At 41.2% G+C, this 17,825-nt stretch overlaps 1 protein-coding gene across 1 annotated transcript; it reads left to right on the plus strand.

Moving 5' to 3' along the window:
• Window positions 1–408: 408 nt before the first annotated feature.
• Window positions 409–17,552, plus strand: AKIRIN2 (akirin 2). Its single transcript, XM_050315099.1, has 5 exons — window positions 409–1,054; window positions 11,907–12,050; window positions 12,622–12,771; window positions 16,502–16,573; window positions 16,870–17,552. Exons 1-5 carry the CDS (start codon window positions 850–852, stop codon window positions 16,878–16,880), a joined length of 582 nt encoding a protein of 193 aa, XP_050171056.1. The 5' UTR covers window positions 409–849; the 3' UTR covers window positions 16,881–17,552.
• Window positions 17,553–17,825: the final 273 nt, after the last annotated feature.

The raw sequence follows: 17,825 nt of genomic DNA on the forward strand, positions 1-17,825 counted from the left end.
GTCACCTCCGACTCCCGCACGCTCCCTGCTCTGCCCTGGCCATAGGGGCCACTGAACGCACTTTGCCCCTCTTTCACACACAGACAAGCGACCCGCGGACGTGCTGCCGCAGCCCCTGGGAGGCCAGACGGGGCTCCCACCCTTTGTCCGGACGGGAGCCCTCACCCCTTCCCCGGGACCCCAACACGTCCCACACCCCAGCCCGCACCCTCCCAGGGGGGATTTAAACCACAGCCCGGAAGCCGGCGCATCGGCGCGGAGCACGCCGGGAGTTGTAGTTTTAGGGCCTCAGAGGCCACCCGGTCTTTGAGCATCGGGGTGGAGCGGGAAAACCACTAATCCCGTGAGCCTCCGCGGCGGGGGGGGGGCTGGCGTTTGAACCGGCGGCGTTGTTGTTGACGCCATATTGCTGGTGCGGGGGTTACGGCCGGGAGCGCCATCGCCGCCATCGCCGCCGCCCGGGCCCCTCTGCCGCCATCGCCCCGCATCGGCCGCCCCGCGTCGCGCCCTCGGCACCGGCTCCGCGCTCCTCGCCACGGATCGCGCCCCCCCACCGGCTGAGGGGGGAATTTGTCTCGGCCAAGCAGGGCGGAGCGGGCGGGGAGAGCGGAGATCCAGCCGGACAGAGCCGGGCTGCTGCTGCTGCTGCTGCCGGGGCCGCTCCCCAGAGAGAGACCGGCGGGGAGGCGGCGGAGGCGGCCCTGACGCAGCCGCCCCCTCCTTTCCCTTCCCTCCCCCCCAGCCCGCCCCAGACAGCGGGGAAAGCGCCTCTGGGCAGGGCCGGCTGCTGCTGCTCCCACCGCCGTCTGCGCTGCCCCTCGGTCCGAGCCCCCTCGGCCGCCCCGCGCCATGGCTTGCGGCGCCACTTTGAAAAGGACTCTGGATTTTGACCCGCTGCTGAGCCCGGCGTCCCCGAAGCGGAGGCGATGTACGCCATTGTCAGCCCCGGCCTCGGCCGCCTCCTCCTCCTTCGCCGCCGCCGCCTCGTCCCCGCAGAAATACCTGCGCATGGAGCCCTCGCCCTTCGGAGAGGTGTCGTCCCGGCTCACCACAGGTGAGGGACGCGGCACCCCCCGTGCCCGGCACCCCCCCCTCCCCGGGGGCACTTCGGCGGGGAGGGGGCCGGGAAGGCAGCCGGGGAGCGGGGAACGGGGAGGAGAAGGAGGAGGAAGAGGGGAGGGTTGGGTGGGTCTGGCCATTTTCTGCCGGGCTGCGCCGCTGGCAGCGGCCAGGGCGATTCCTGCTCGGCTTGGCACCGAGAGACACAATAGAAATGGCCGTTTGCAGCAGGAGAGGGGGAGGAGGAGGAGGGAAGGGGAGGAAGAAGGGGGCAGGTTGAGCCGGTGCGGGAGGGTGGCCATAGGAAAGGGGGTCGGCGAATGCGGGAGGGAGACTGGAAAAAGGGGCCCGAGCGGGAGAACAGGGCAGGGGGGTGTGCTGGGTGGAGGGGAAGCGCTATCCTCGGAAAGGGGGAGGCCGGCTTTTTTTTTTTTTTTTTTTCCCTCCCTTTCCCCGGGTGCCTGGATGTGGCACGGAGAGCCGCAGGGGCGAGTCGAGCTGCGGAAACGCTGGGGGTGGCAGGGGCTGGGGGTGTGACCGAGGTTGGGCTGGGGTCGGGAGTGGGAGCGCCGGCGGGGCCCTCGTCAGTCCTTCCTCGCAGCCATTATCCATGGGTCGAGGCGGCGGCACCTCCTCCTCCCGTTGCTCAGATATCGTGGGGGAGGGAAGGAGCTGGAGGGCGGCCTGTCATCCATCACCCGCAAAACACCAGTGGGGAAAAAGGAAAAGCGGATAAAACAAAGGGGTGATTCTGCTCCCAGCCCCTTAATGCGGGCCACCGTCCCGGCTGACCCGTTCTGTGGTATCCTTAAAGTTCCATAGGAAAACCGAGCGTTGAAGGTGGTTGTGTGCAAGGGCGAGAGTTGCCTTTAGGGCAGATAAAATGGAATCGGGCGTTCTCCTCGTCTGGGAGACGCGGGGCGAGAACGAAACCCTTGTGCGTTCTTAATCTGCGAGAGATGAGTCAACCGCGGCCCTAAAAGCTCCAGGTCTGCTTGTGTAAGGGTTGTCAATTAAAAATCAACCGAGTTCTTCTTAGCAGCGAGTAGGGAGAGAAGAAAGGAATGAATCTTGGCTGGGCACTCAGGATTGATTGGCCCGTGCCACGGTCAGTCCAGTGGGCAGCTTCCAGCAGTGCACTCAGACGGTGCAGCTCGCGGCCATGAGCGGCTGTAGCGCCGAGGTATGGATGCATCCGTGTCCTTTGTGTGCAGGGGAAAAAAGCCCTCTGCAGTTGTTGCAGCAGAATTCATTCCGCTGTTGCATTCGGTTCTCTTTTCTGTAACAAAAGTTAGCTCCAGATCTCACCAGGCAGTAAGTTTGAATGTGTTTTAAAATTGCCATCTCCTCCACGTAGGACAGCGCCATGTTTTGATATTCTTAGTTCTGAAAACTATACTGTAGTATACATTTTTTTATAGGTTTTAATAAAATAATAAAAAAATTACTGTGGAGGAAATATATACAGGGCATACAGAGTTAAACTTGGCATCAGTGTCTTGATTTTTTTTTTTGAACCTCTAGGAAAAGATCTTGAATGAGTCAGCGGTCTGAGATGAGAGTTGTGATGGATGGCACTCCCTGGTACAGTGAGGCATTACATGTACTTTGAGATAGATGTTTAAAATCAGAATTAATTTGATTCTTTTAGAGAATAAGTGTTGCTTCTTTGCAAGGATTTCTTTTGGCTTGTTTCTTTGGTATTTGGAGAGCTTAGGTTATGAATATTTAATATAAATATTATCTGGCTAGTAAATATATATTGCGGAAAGGAGACAAATCAATTAGATTTTCAGTAGAGACAACCTACAGCAGTATTTGAGGTAATATCTAAGCTCCTATCTTAATGATTCTGAAGGGCTTAGAAACCGAAATGTTACTGAAATTGAACATATACAGGCCTCATTATCTCCTGAGAAAATCAGAAGTGCAGTAATCTGTGTGAAAAGGTGATTCTGTACAGACAAGGATGTGTTTTATGTAAACCATTTGTATAATATAATGAAGAGGGAAGGACAATAAATCAAAATGCCTCTTACAGTGCTTGAAGCATTTATAAATTGTCCATGTTTACATGGGTTTAGCTTAAAAACTGTTTATGTTACAGGAAAAAAAATCTTTAAACCATACTGGTAAAAATGGGTCTGTTAATCAGCTTACTTAGTTTTTACCTTCAGTTGAATTTAGGGGTATTACCACGTTGTCTGTATTTCATTTCAACCATTAGTGAGCAAACCAGAGCTTATAATTTTAAAGAGGACAGTTGAAAGATTTTATGGGATTCATCTCATCTAACTTTGTAAATGTATGTCTGACCTAATAGTTTGTAGTTTTCTTGATAGTCAGTTGGAAGAAACATATGGTTTATTCTAGAGCTCTGATTAAGGGTGAGGCAAAGTGTGCTGCAGAAATATGTATTGCTTTCCAGTGACTGCAAACTGAGTTTGTGACCATGTAAGCATTAAGATGTCTACATTAGGGTTAGATAAATCTTGCTCTGTGTGAAAAGAATTCCAGTTCAACTTGAAATGTGTTCCCAACTGAGTCACCGTTTTGCGTTGGGAAATTTTTTAACAATAGCCAGAATTCGGTTGACTTCACTTACGGTTTTCTCAATCTGTTACTGTAATGCTTAGAGTTCTAGCACTTAAAAAAGTGTCTGTCTGAATTTTGTTTAACGAAAAGTAAGGGTCATATGAAATCAGAACTCTGGATATAAAACCTGATGCTTACACTTTTAAGTTCACCTGTAAACATTTATCTTCTATCTGCTATTCTGTCCTGGTAGTGTTTAACTTCAGCCAGTGGAAACTGTATCAACACCAGGATTTCTTACCACATCGTTCATTATTTCAAAAAAGAATTATCTGGAAGTAGAATACAGATTGATTGAGGGGTGTGCTAAGAACTGAGTCAGATGAGAAAACAGCTGTCTGTATACAGTGGTCATAGACAAATAATCAGTATGTCTGTTTGAGAGAGGGTAGGCTTATTCAGGATGAAATTTATCTCTCACAAGAGTGTTTTAATATTTTGTGGTTATTTGAACAGCTGTTAGGTCACTTCCAGTTTGTTGGTGAATTTGGCAGCCAAACTGCAATTGTGGCTTTACAGTCTTATCCTTTCTGTGGAATTGTGCTTACTGGCTTGGGCATACCCTTGAGTATGTTTGCTAGTTTTTGAATACCATTGTTTGCATGTAGAATGGTGTTTTTAAAACTGTGTTCACTATAAGCAGTGCAGAACATACCTGCCTGGCATAAAACGGGTTTAGTCTCCTCTAAGAATTTTTGTACTGCTTGAATACTACAGATGAGTTTTAGTTTCATGTAAGTTCTACCTATAAATGAGACTGTTCTGTATAATCAGAATAACTGCGGTTGGGTCTGGGTGCCTGTGAATAATGCATTACATTTGTTGGGTTTCCTCTGAAGTTGAGATGCTGCTGTTGAAAGCTGTTAAATGAATTTTAGTGGGTGAAAGGAGAAAGCAGTGGCAGTACTATTTTTCTGTTTTCTGCTGGATGTTTTGGAACCCTTGTTTTCAGTTTTACGCTGATGAAAGATTATGTTTGGGAGTGGGAAGAAAAAATGAAAAACTACACTAACATTTTTTAAATTCAGAGGCAGGTCAATTGTTAAAAGCCTGCATGTCTGGATATTCCTGAGGTTGAAGCTGCAGTGGCAAATACAGTCCAGAGAAATGGGGTGGGGGGTGGAAGGGAGAGATAATGTTGACCTTTGGGATTTAAATCTCCTAATTCCTGGTGCATAGTAACTGTAAAGACAGACTGAGATCAGTAGCTTTTTTTTCCACACTCCATCCAAAAGCAGAGTTTAACTTGCAAGTAGAACTTTATACAAAAATGTTGTAGTTAAAAGCTGTTCATGAAATCACTTAAAAGTCCACAGACTTTTGCATGTGCAGTTTTTCCTCCATCTGAAACATTCATCTGCCTTAACACTTCCCCAGCAACTAACTAATGTTGCGAACCAAAAATTGCAGTGGGTTGAGCTCTTGAGAACAGGCCTTCAACTCAGGTCACTGGTTGAAATCCAAGCAGAGATAATGTCAAAAGTTTGACGGAATGTGGAAACTATTGAATTTATGCAGTACTTAGTAATGAGTATGCCTAATTGGTATTTACTGCTCTAAGGGCAGTATATGGTGAATGTCCCTAGTTACAGATTGCAAAGGGAGTTGATTGTAAGAGTCCCTCTCTCAGGAGAGACTCTTTACAAACAGAAGGTAGATTAATTTGCCTTAAATGTATACCTTCTTCTTTCCGAGAATAGTCTGGAAAAAATTGATATAATTGACACACATCTTCAAAGTTAATGCCAGAAAATTACTTTGCCCTTTGAATAGGAAGAACTGTTAGTCTTCCGTATAACTGTCCTCCTATGACCTTTGAGTTGCCCTCTTGAGAAAACGGAACTACTTCTGTCTCAAACTTGGTCAGGCAGTGACCAAGTACAGGTTGGCTTTTAAATGAATAGATCTAAGGGCTTTGGAATGTGACACAGTAGTGCTGCATCTCTTTCTGCTTAACTTCTGTTTTGTTAACATTTATCCACATGTGTATTTATTGCTAAATTATCTTGGTGAGATGCCAGATTTCTCATTGTGCTCCAGTATTGCAGAAATCATTAGGATTTTAAAAAACAAAACATTCCCACCCCTGAGAAAAAGTCACGTAATGGCTGCATGTGGACTTGATAATTTACTTTATATGAGAAATTTCTGTATAGATGCCTGTGGTGACTATAAATATTAAATATCCTTGGTTGTAGGTGTCATAAAACGTTGAAGCAGGTTTTTTTGTTTCAGTGGCAAGTCTGATAAATGCAGTGTGACAATTTTTTATGTGAAGGGAAAGATCTAATTGCTATGCCTAATACATTTTGCATTGCTTGATTTATTTTTCATTCCTCAACCCCTTGATCAGGAGAACTGGGATTTCCTGAAGTAATGCATTTGCAGAATGAGCTAATGCATATGTGAGCATCCAGCTTGTTGTGGGAGAACCAGAACCTTTGGCAGCCTGAAACCTTAAGGAACTGAATCTTGTGAGGGGGCCTGCTCTGTGCCCCAGAGTCCATTGTGAGCTGCTCCTGTCCATCCTGTAGCTATAGCAGTGGCTGTAAATTGTCACTGTGTACCCGTTATCAGTGTTCTCTTGGGTTTACAGCATGCTCCTCTGAGGTGAGCATGGTTTCCAAAAGAATACATTCTGTTACTGGAGTCTTAACAGACCATGCCTAATTAAGAAACATCAGTGGAGTAAAATGGTCGCATCAGTGTGACCAAAGCAAGAGAGTAAGAGGACTAGCTGGGTTGTAATGCATGTCTGTGCCTGTGAATTCCCTAGTTAAATAGATTAAAAAAAGTGAGGAATACTGTTACCTATTGCTCTGCTGCATGTCAGTAGTATGGTGGGGAGACCAAGACTAGGCTTGTGGTAGCATCACCTAGATGTCGAATAACAGTGAAGGCCTAATGGAAATGTTATACATACTTTGAACTAGGGATGGTGGAGCAGTTTTGCTTAAACAGAAGCTGAAATCCCTAAAGATGTACACTGTTGACATCAGGATAGCATTTGATTAATATTTAGAAGAAATCTCAGGCATGGTTCAAGTTTGAATGCGTATGTTGAATACTGACAATGCAAACTGAAACCTGAGCTTAAGGTTCCATTTCAGACTAGGAAAACTGCTACTCTGATTTCAACCTATTGAGTCACCTTCCTGTGTGTTTTGCTGAATTTTCCTTCAGCTAAATGAGAGAAGCCAGGAACTGAGATGAGAGATTGCTAGCTTAAAAATCAAGCCAAATGAAAAAAAAACCCTTCGGGGGAACAATCAGCACCTACACAGTTGATAAGCAGTTATTAAATTGGAGAAAATAATTGTTTGCCTTGTTACCTTTTCACATTGAACTGCTGTTTCCTTTGTACATAATTTCTAGTTAATTACAGGTCAGGATGAAGTAAGTAGATGACAGAATTTTGGAAAAGATGAACTTGACTTTTTATCATGAAGTAAAGGAAGTTAGAAGACTACATCACTCCTTGGAAATTAATATTTGGCTTTGTAATCTGTTAGTGTGACAGATCATATTTCAGATGTCAGACTTGGACTCTGATTTGCCCCTGTCACGTTTCATCCTGTCTTCATTAGGAAATCTTCCTTCTCTGAGTTGCATCTCAAATTCTGAAGGAAAACTGGTGTGAAAGCTGTCCTCCTTAATGCAGTATTTCATGAACTATTGTACTCCACTTTATGCTGTCAGTACACAGCTCCAAATAAAAAAAGTGTCCATGCATTTCACTGTATTGAAGTATATTTGACTGAATCTCTGGTGCTTTCAGTGGTTATAGTGAGACATTAGCATTTTTGGTTTATCATTCTTTATCTTAGTCTTGAGCCTGAAGGAGGAGAAGGGGGTATAAAACAGATTCTTGTGTAGCTGGCACAGATTTATAGTCATCTTGAATTTGAAGTGTTTTTTATGAAGTACTAATTCACTTCAGTGTGTTAGCAGTGTGGCTTTTTCTTACTGCTACCCCAGATTCAGCAAGTCTCATTTTCACTTATAGCACCTCCGCCTGGTCTTCCCTCCTAAAGAGCTCGGTGCCTTCAGAGGCATCTCTAACCCCAGTGGGAAACACTGAGTACAGGGGATAAAGTGAAATTAAAAAGAAACTGGGGATAGGCCACAGTGATGTATGTTTGATCATATTAAATGTATTCGTTCCTTTTGTCATCTCAGATGAAATCACTGCATGACCTACAACTTTTGATTTGAACTTCAACACCTGTAAGAGGGATGAAAGTAGTTAAAATACCTAATAAGTTGTAATGTATGGGATCCAAGTTCTCACTTCAATTTTATAGTCCTAGAGAAGCTCACATAGACTAGATTTTCTTTAATGAGTGTACTTTAAGATTCTAGGTTTTTATATAAAATAATGTGTTTATTAAATGCATGACATTGTTGTAAAGAACAGTTTGGACCTCTATGTTGAGGAACACATAAAAAACCTGTCCTGTGTTTGACACCAGTTAAATGCACATTTTAATTCAGTTGTCAACTGCAGAGGGAATAATCAGAGATAATTGGAAGTAAGAGAGGTTAAGAAACTGAACTTAAAAAAGGCAGGAAGATTTTCTGGGTGCAAAACTAGGTTGGATCTGTTAACTCTTAAGCTTTGTTTAACTGGGCCAGAGTTTTAAAGGTCTTTCCAGTTAGATGTCTGCTATATAGGTATTGTCTGGTTTGCACTGCTTAATATTTCATGGCTTCTCTCAGGTGCTGAGATGCTATAAAAATGTTTTCCACATATTTTTGTAGATTTATGAGTCAGAACTGTAAACGATAGAAGTAACTTAGTGCATTTAAACAACTTTTCCTACTGTACTAGATTATTTTAATTTGGCATTCAGATTTTCATTTAAAATATGTCATAAATATTTGTAATCTTACATTTCAGTTTACAGTGAAGCTCTTTTCTTTAAAGTCGAAGATTTTATGCCACTGTAAGTTAATAAAAATGTCTGCTCAGTCTTTGCTGTTGCAAAAATGCACCTGCTTTATTTGAAGCATTCCTGGTCTGATCACTTACGTGAGAAGTTATTGAAAGTTTAGTGCTACGTTAAACTTGTGTTTCTTGACTGTTAATCTCCATTTTATAAATCAGGAAGGCATGGGATGAGTCATTCTCACAGTCACCTTGCTTACTATCAGCAAGGTACTGAGTGCAGCTTGTAGTCCAGTTCTCTGTACTGAGCAGCATTGCCCTAAATCTCCTGAGTTGATCTGAATAGAGGAATATCGTTCACCACACAAGGTTGCGTACATGCCAAACGAGTGTCAGCCAGGCCTGAACGTTTCAGGCTTTTTTCACCTGTTACTGTTTGTGATATAGTTAGTGTCATGTTTATTCAATAGTCCCTCCATCTATCCCATTACGCTTAGCTCTGTACCTTTACCTGAAGTCGTAGTTAGCAAACTGTCAAAGTGATTTTGTCAGGACAGGGATCTCCCAGTGTATCTGTCAGTGGCGTTTTTTGAGGTTTTTGATTTTCGGAACTAGATTTGAAGGTGGCAGATTAAAAAGTGTTGCCAAATTAGAAGATGATACTGCTGTAATATAAGAGACTTCTTTGTCCAAAATGGAATATAATTTGGAATAGAATAATGTGTCTGGTGCACAAATCTTCATTTTCTATCCTAGTTGTTACTTTTTTTCCCAAAGTCAGTACCTAAATTCTTTGCTGCCTCTTCCTGTTTCCCTAACTCCCACCTCATTGCTATTACTCCTTCTGTTCTGGATGGTATTTTAATATTTTCTCTAAAGTATTACCTGTTTAATTTCCAGGGTTGTTAGGACTGGAGGAAACCTGGCTGGTGATTGTCGATTTAACTCTTGGTGTTTTCTCAATTGACCAGAGTCTGTTTACTTTTTTTGTCCTTCATGATGTTGGTGGTTAATGTGGTTTGAGAATGTTTCTGCAAAAAGATAACACAAAGGAGACCTGTAGAGAAGATTTTTATTCAAGTTGTTACACCTGAAATTTGGCTGGTATTTTTCATGTGGGATTTGGAAAGTTATGCCCAAAACGCAGTAGTTGCAGTGAAGGATGGGCATGGTCTGTTACATTTTTCAGTTAATGCAAATACAGTGTGAATGTGTGCAGTCATGTTTCTCATTGTGTAGACATACTTTAGGACAGATGTGGTCGTAGGAGCTAGTTTGGTTCTCTCTCAATATTTTGCAGTATCACTTTACCTAGAACAGCACTTGATTTTGAGGAGTATTGTTTTACCACCATAATGCCATTGAGTAAAAATGTTGCAGGGCCATTCTCTGACTGATGTGTGTGTGTGTGTGTGTACCTCACAAACTCTAGATGGGATTCTGTTTAATTTTGGAAGCCTGCATCCATCTTGGTTTAACACAATTTATATTTCTGTACCATTCTGCAGTATATGTATCTTGTTCTACAAAAAGCATGAATCCTCCAACCCTTCCCTCCCCACCAAGTACTTTCCCCCCCACTTTCTTAGTTTCCAGTTTTCCTGCTGTGCTTCCTTATTATGTCTTCTGCATTTGCTGCTGCTTTGAACCAAGTTATTGACCTCACCTTAAGGAGCTGAAAATTGTACAACTGCAGGCATTGGACTGAAATGGTATAAAGGCTTTAATCAATGGACAAAATCCAAGAAACTCCTTTGCTGAAAATGCTGGTATTCCTGTTGACTGGAAACAATTTTCTTTCTTTCTGTAAATCGGAAGCCTCTAGACTTGACTGCAGAATTGAAGAACCACACCAGTATTTAAACATCTGAGCTAAGAATTGTTGAACATGTGCTTCTGCTTGGTCTGTTAGAGGCTTCAACCACTGACTGAATAAGCTGGTAGCTGAAGTTACTTGCATCATCACATGGTTGCTTACTAGAAAATGATCAGATATGGAACCTCAGGAGTGTAGGGATTACAGAAGTGAAAATTAGTTGAGAAGTTTTCATGGTATTGTACTGGCAAAATGCAGAACAGAAGTAGGAGGATTCTGAGTGGAGTCTTGCAGCTTTGACATGATCACATGCATTTATATGTATCTGAGTTTTAGAAAGCTGTCTTTGCCAAAAAGTTTAGAAGTCTCAGGAAAAGCCAATCCTGTAGGGATTTGTGGGTTTTTTATTTGTTTGTTTGTTTTGGGTTTTTGTTTGGTTTGGGGTTTGTTTGGTTTTGTTGGTTTGATTTTTGTTGGTGTTTTTTTTTGGTTGGTTGGGTTGGTGTTTTGTTTGGTTTGTGGGTGGTTTTTTTTTGGGTTTTTTAATGTATTTGAGCATTTAAAACTAAGAATTCTCATAAAGAGAGTTTTTAGAAGCATCTTTATGGAAAAGTCTCCTTAAAAAATAGAAACTTTTTAAAAAATGTCTTTAATATTTTACATTGCTAGAGGGTATGCAGGTAGGCCACTAATACAGGTGAGAGCCACATGGAATTTCTGAGAGAAGGCAGACAGGATTGGTAGTTCCATTGCAGGGATTGTTTTTTCCCTTGTCATTCTGTAGTGGAGATGAGGTTATTAGAATAAATTGCTGTATTTCTTTTAGTGTAATCAAATGCTGAACTACATATTGCCATGCTCTTTTAAAAGAGACTATTGATCCATCCATTATGTTTATTTAGATAGATCTGAGGCTGTCAGGTTTGTTGTGGAAGGCTTTTGTGTTTTGCCTGTCAGTTTTCAATTCTTTGATATTTTAAGCAGTAGGTGTTCTTTGCATGTTGTCTAAATTGTGTTTTCTTATTCTTCACTGTGCTGCCTGTAGGCCACTCAGCCTACAGAGTACAATGGTATTTCATGTGGATGTTTTATTCTAGAGTCTCCTGTTACTGTTAATTGTATGAGTGATAAATGCTGTGTGTGGGGAGAAAGATGGTTGCAGATGAAATGTATGAAGGGAAGATGATTAATACCAGTATAAGTTTTGTAGCCTAATTTTTGTCCCTGTGTATTGTATAGTTGATAGCTCCTAAATGTTAGGATGCTGGTCGTTTTTGTTAGCAGAACTCTAGCACCAATACTTGACCTTAACTAACAATGTTTTTGCTAGTATTCTCCTGGTAAAAAGGTCTGGGTTAACATTTCTTTTAAGTAGTTTAATTGTATATGTCTTGAAAAAAACATAGTGGGTTTTGCAGGTCATCTTGTAAGAGTCTGTCTGCCTTTTGTCATCTGTTATTTGCCTACAGCATTTTGGTGTTTGAGTGAAAATCAAGCAAAATGGTGACATGTAATTATTTTAGGCTTTTTTTTTTTTTTTTTTTTTAGAACAAATTCTCTACAACATAAAACAGGAGTACAAACGCATGCAGAAGAGAAGACATTTAGAAAATACTTTCCAACAGACAGATCCTTGTTGTTCTACTGATGCACAACCACATGCATTTCTACTTACTGGACCAGCTTTGCCAGGTACCCAGAAAATTCCATGTAATTCTGTGTGGTTTTAGACTCTGTGTAAATAATTTTACCTAGTTACCTGATGGTTTATGGCGCATTTTCACCAGTTACTGCTGCCTTTTTTTGCTAATACTAGATGGTAGCTTCTAATGTTCAGAATTGGTAGGATGTAAACTGGTATTTGTTTTCAAGAGACTGTCCTGCATACCCTGTCCCTGATATTATAATAGGCTTTTGCAAAGCAACTGTCATTGCACTAATATAGCATACTGTGATACTGTACTGTAGGTTTTGTATAAAATAGAAGCTTAAGTTTTTATATGGCAACTGCCATATAAATGGTGTTCATAGTGTTTGTGTAACACTCTTCATATTTTGATAGTTGTGCTTGTTGTCCACTGCAGATGTGTTCCTTTTGAGCATCCAATTTTCCTTCAATAGTAATTAGGAGGTTCAAGTAGCGGAGAAAGATTTCTCCACATATTTTGTAAAGTTCCTTTAGTGTAAAAGATGTGAAAAAAGCTGATTATAAAATTGGTTCTGATTAACTTGTAAATTGTTGTGCCCAAATATTTAATCTTAGGTACTTCATCTGCAGCATCATCACCATTGAAAAAAGAACAGCCCCTGTTTACTCTCAGACAAGTTGGAATGATCTGTGAACGTTTGCTGAAAGAACGCGAAGAGAAAATCCGTGAAGAGTATGAAGAAATTTTGACCACAAAACTTGCAGGTATCTTACAGTTCAGAATAATGTGTTAGAGTGAGTTTGAAAGCTTAAAACTTTCTCTTATTTTTGTGATACAATGTTTTTTGGTGTTTTGTGTTTTATTTTTTTTTCCCCTGACCTATCTTATTAAGGACTGGGGTTGCATGCAGAACAGAAAAAATGATGTTTACTTCTTTTTTTTTCTTCATTGCTGCTTTGGATAGAAACTATGACTCCCGGGTATTACTAATCAGTGAAAGCAGTGGTTTTATTTCAGTTAGAACTTTCTCTTGCTATGGTGTCTGAATTGATCGTTTCCTCCTCATTTTTTTTTCCCCAGAAAGACTTTGTATTCTACTGCCCTGAGAGCTCTTTGTGAAGAACTTGTTGTGTTTTGGGTTTTTTTTCCCTGCTTGGGAACTGACTTCTTTTTTCTGGAATTTGGCAAGATGACAGTACCTAAGATTTCCATTTCTCTTCCCAGTATTAACATTACACTTCTACCAGCAGTGATTGATACCTGCCTGAGAGTCAGTTTAACTGCATTTCTGATGCGCTGTGCTGAATTGTTGTATTTCACACCATTCAGCTGAAATTTTTGGCACTTGATGCCAGCTTATCTTTCCAGAAGGATCACGTTAATGTCAGCATTGTAAATATGACCTTTCTTCAGTTTTTGAAGTCCTCTACTTCTAAGGCTCTTGCTGGCATTTGAGCACCTAAATTGTGGTGCATTCACAGTAGGCACCTTCACGGTATGATCTGGTGTCTAATTTAATATTTAGTGTGATTATAATGAGTATCTGAGTGGACTGTTCAGCAGCAGACTTGCGTTTGAATACCTACAACTGTTCTGCTTCCCACCTGAAAACACATCAGAAATAGTTTGTTGATCTCTTCAGGTGTGTGAATAAAACCTTCTACAGGCATGCCTGTGCAGAAAGTCACAAGACCTGTGTCAGGCTTGTGGGTTACCTGTGATAGATTATGTCTGCACTGAGATTCAGTTCGTGTTCTGTTCTTGCTGATCTGCCATTTTTGTGTAAGAAATTCTTATAGTTCTAAGTCCTTTGTAAATCTACATCTATTTACAACTCTAACTATAGAGTCCTCAATACTTCTGTTGCTTTGGGCCTGATGTTCCACTTCTGTGTTTTACTTTTTAACCTGCTTCAAAGTGATGAATTAGGACCGCAGAACTTTTTTCTCCTAATTTGTATTTGTTAGGAATTGGGTTAGTTCTTGTATTTTCTTAAATGTATTTCATTTAGCAGCGATCATAACCATTTGAAGGCCAGATAGGTTTACATTTGTTCCAGATGATTTCAGAGTCCTTTACAAGCAGGAAACCCTTCTGTCAAGATCCTTATATGTGCTCAATCTTTCAGTCCCAAAGGGAGCATTGTTGATTTTGTTTTTGGGAAGGGAGGGGATTGAATTCCGTCTGGGGAGTTGTGGTTTAGTGAGGTGAGTTGGGTTTACTTGTTCTTATGATGGTGCTCACCAAGAGCAATTAGGATGATCACATTACTGCATCTCATATACAAGGCCAATAATACATTTTCAGCATTATGTGGGAATTTAGAGACTGCCAAAAGAATTTAGAAATTCCTTACATAGAAGGCCAGTTGTAGTTGTCTGCCAGCAGAATGGTTATATGCTTTTCTGAACTTTGTGCAGTAAGGAGATTCTCGTTCTTAGTGAAGTCAGTGGAAATTAACTGGAAATTCCATAATAAATCTCAGTTGAATAGCTTCTTTCAAGTGACTTAACTGAATGTGTACGTTCAGATACTTTCCTTATTCCTTTCACAGTTGTCTTGTAGGTAGCTAGCCAGGTACTGCCTATTCTTTTCTTTTCCCGTATTCTTTGTGAGCAGAGTTGCTTTTCATGCAGAATGAGCATTTGGTAAATGGAAAACTCAGATCACTGTAATGCTCTGATTTCCCTTTCTGCCCCTATTACGTGAAACTGCTGTGTTAGCACGAACTTGGGTTTGCAAGGGGCTAAGTGAAAGACTTGACTAGAAAGGTTTTCTAGAATCTCTGAAAAAAAGCCTTTCATATTGAAGGTCGAGGCAATGATTGTAGTAATAATATTTGTGTACATTGCATTTAGCCAGCTTTTGACTTAAAATAGAATGTATGTGATACAGGATGACATTGATGTAAGTATCTTTACCAGTGTTCACTTAAATTTTCAAATTGTTCACTGTAGGTTGCTGTTACCTTTGGATTGCTTAACTTCTGAATCTGCCATAGGAAAGGGGCTTTTTAGTAACTGGATTTTTAAAAATTTGGAAAGCCGTAGTTCAGACGAAGATGATGTTACAAAGCAGCTGTATATGTTGACATACAGCTTTAAAGAAGGAAGTTTGCAAGCTCATTTTTGGCCTTTAACACGTACTTTTAGGAAAAGTTCTAGTTGCTGTTATTTTTTGAAATGGTTTCTGGGCAACAGATCCTTCAGCTTGCTCTTTGTGATACTTTGTTGTTTGGCTACAGTCCTTGCATGGCTGCCGAAGAGCAGTTGGTCAGAACTGCAGTGAAACAGGTCCTGCTTGTGGGCAGAGGGGAACTGGCTGTTGTGACTCTGGGCCCCCTTGGTCAGGGATGAATGTCCTTAGATCTTTGGGTCCGGTCCGTAGTTTGGGCTGCTGCTGCACTACTTGCTGATTACTGATACCCTGTTTACTTCAAAGGTGAAGCTCATCCCTGCAAGAGGATGGGAACTTTAATGGGGCAAACCTGTGGGACTAGGAACCACTACAAATCTAACTGCATTTTTGGTTGAAGATTGCCTTCTTTGACCTTGCCCTTTTCTCAGAACACCCCACATTGCTGCACATGTATTTTTCCACAAGGGAGGAAGGGGAATGGAGAGGAGCGGCATCTGGTAGATATTACTCTCCTTGTTCAATTTCCTAATTCTGAAAGGTGATATCCTGCTGATGAGTGCAATATTAAAACTGAGTAAAATACTGCAAATGTATTTGTATGTATGTGTGTATAGAAAGAATAACCTTTCTGGGAAATAACAGTGCTTAGTTCAAAGCCAAATTAGTACATTTCATATGTAAATTTCATTTCAGATGGCACAGTAGATGTTTCCATGCGGTCCACAGTCAACTGTGTGTCTCCTATAGTAGCTACTTTTGTGATTGCAATTACTTGGTTTTAGTCACTTAGCATTTCATCCTTTTAGTTTCTCGTTTGCTTTTGATTTTTCTGGTGGTCACCAAAAAAGAATTTCTAACTCTGTAGCAAATCCCTTCCCTGCACTTCTGTGTTTCCATTTCATTGAATTAATTTTCTTACATCTGGTAGTGATAAGAGCAGAGAAATTGTTTCCAAACCTAACACCTTAATGCCATGTTCACTGTAACTACTCCGCCCCCATTATGGATCTGTGAAATGGGCACACTTCATTAGTTCAAAATACAGTGTGTGACACTTAGTAGGAGTTATGTATATTAAGGTCTTTGTTTATGTGCAGCATAATTCTCTTCGAGCATATTGCTGTCCTTCTCATTACAGAAGTTTGTAAGGGGAAGTCTTTTAATTAAGGGGACGTACTGCATTGTTGTTCTGGGGGATAAAAAGGAAATGACAGCGATGAACTGTGTAATGTCACTTAAAACTACTAGTAGTGGGTGTGTGTATAACTTTGTATGACTTCTGCGTATAAAAATTAGCCCTGAGTATTTTTCAGCTTGAGTTAAAATTAATACACTTCTAATGCTTCATCCTTGCAGAACAATATGACGCATTTGTGAAGTTCACGCATGACCAGATCATGCGACGATATGGAGAACAGCCTGCCAGTTGTGAGTATCTGTTTCTTCTGGTCCCTGTAGCAGCACTGAATTACCAAATGTTCAATAATTTAAATGGCTGTTGTTTGTTGTTAAGCTTCAGCTAGGCCCTAAGGTAAAATACTTGAAATGGATAATATGGAAGACTGAGGTTGAAAGGAAGTTATGAGAGAAAATGTAGCTTGTGTTTAAAACATGTAGAACTCTGTCTCCCGTAGCTTGCTGGGTTTTGATACTGCCGTAGCAGGTTTGTGATAGAGCTGGCATTTGTTACCTCTGTTGTTAACTCTTGTTTTTTCTCTTTCCAGATGTTTCATGAATCACACTCTCTGCATATGTGGGCTGCCCTATACACCCTGTTTTATTGTTGCAAGCTGTCCCAGTAAAGACTTGCAGCAATGCCATATTTTTTCCCCCTGTGAACACAGGTTATTTCAAGCTTTTGTCAGTGGCAACCACTCTTATGCAGCAACTGGTTTTGGAGTGCTCCCCGATGTCAGTACCACCTGGATGTGGACCTTTGCTACCTGTAATAATACCAGTGGCCTCATTTGCTGTATCATTACGATTTGGCTTCTTATGTTAATAAGTTTGAAAAAGTAAAGGATTAAAGCTGGTGTTCTAGAAGTTGCCCTTCACTGGTTGTGTAAATAAAAATGTAGAATGACACTTCTGACTGAAGTTAGTGTGGTTTTCATAACTGTGCACTACAACAAAGCTGTAATCACAGTTAAGTTAGAATGTAATCCCAGGACAATTTTAAGCAAATAGCCCACAGTACTGCCTGTGAAATAGTGAAGGAGGGCATTTCTGTATTCCATGACTTTTTTGGGGTTTAAGAATGGGTTTATATGATTTCTCATTTTTGTAGTTTTTATTTATTCTATCAGTCTTTAACAAATGTTTATTGCTGCAATTTTTCAGTGTATCATTGTTTTACTGCCCTTGTAGTACTGGAATTTAGTTGGAAGAATAAAACATTTACTTCTAATCTGGTTTTTTTAATATGCAGGTGGAACTTTTGCTGTGTATGAATAAACTTAAATCTGAGTGTTTAAATGAAAACTTTATTTACTAGCAATAGTGGGTGGGTCAGTTTTAGATCAGGAGAAGGAGGTGGATGAAAATCTCAGGTCACTCATTCTTCAGAGGCAAAGAAATCTTCCTTAGATTGGCTGTATTGTTTCTTCTTGTGGAAGCATGTTTGGTACAGAACTGACAAGAAACTGTTGATGTAACTTGCTGCAGATGACTCAAACAGCTG

Source organism: Myiozetetes cayanensis, unplaced genomic scaffold (genome assembly GCF_022539395.1).
Source record: "Myiozetetes cayanensis isolate MyiCay16 unplaced genomic scaffold, myiCay2020 scf2-11, whole genome shotgun sequence".
Classification (NCBI taxonomy): domain Eukaryota; kingdom Metazoa; phylum Chordata; class Aves; order Passeriformes; family Tyrannidae; genus Myiozetetes; species Myiozetetes cayanensis.

Coding starts and splice junctions, on each gene's coding strand:
- AKIRIN2 (XM_050315099.1), top strand. CDS start 850: ATGGCTTGCGGCGCCACTTTGAAAAGGACTCTGGATTTTGACCCGCTG. Junction 1,055..11,906: donor GTCGTCCCGGCTCACCACAG/GTGAGGGACGCG, acceptor TTTTTTTTTTAG/AACAAATTCTCTACAACATA. Junction 12,772..16,501: donor TTTGACCACAAAACTTGCAG/GTATCTTACAGT, acceptor TCATCCTTGCAG/AACAATATGACGCATTTGTG.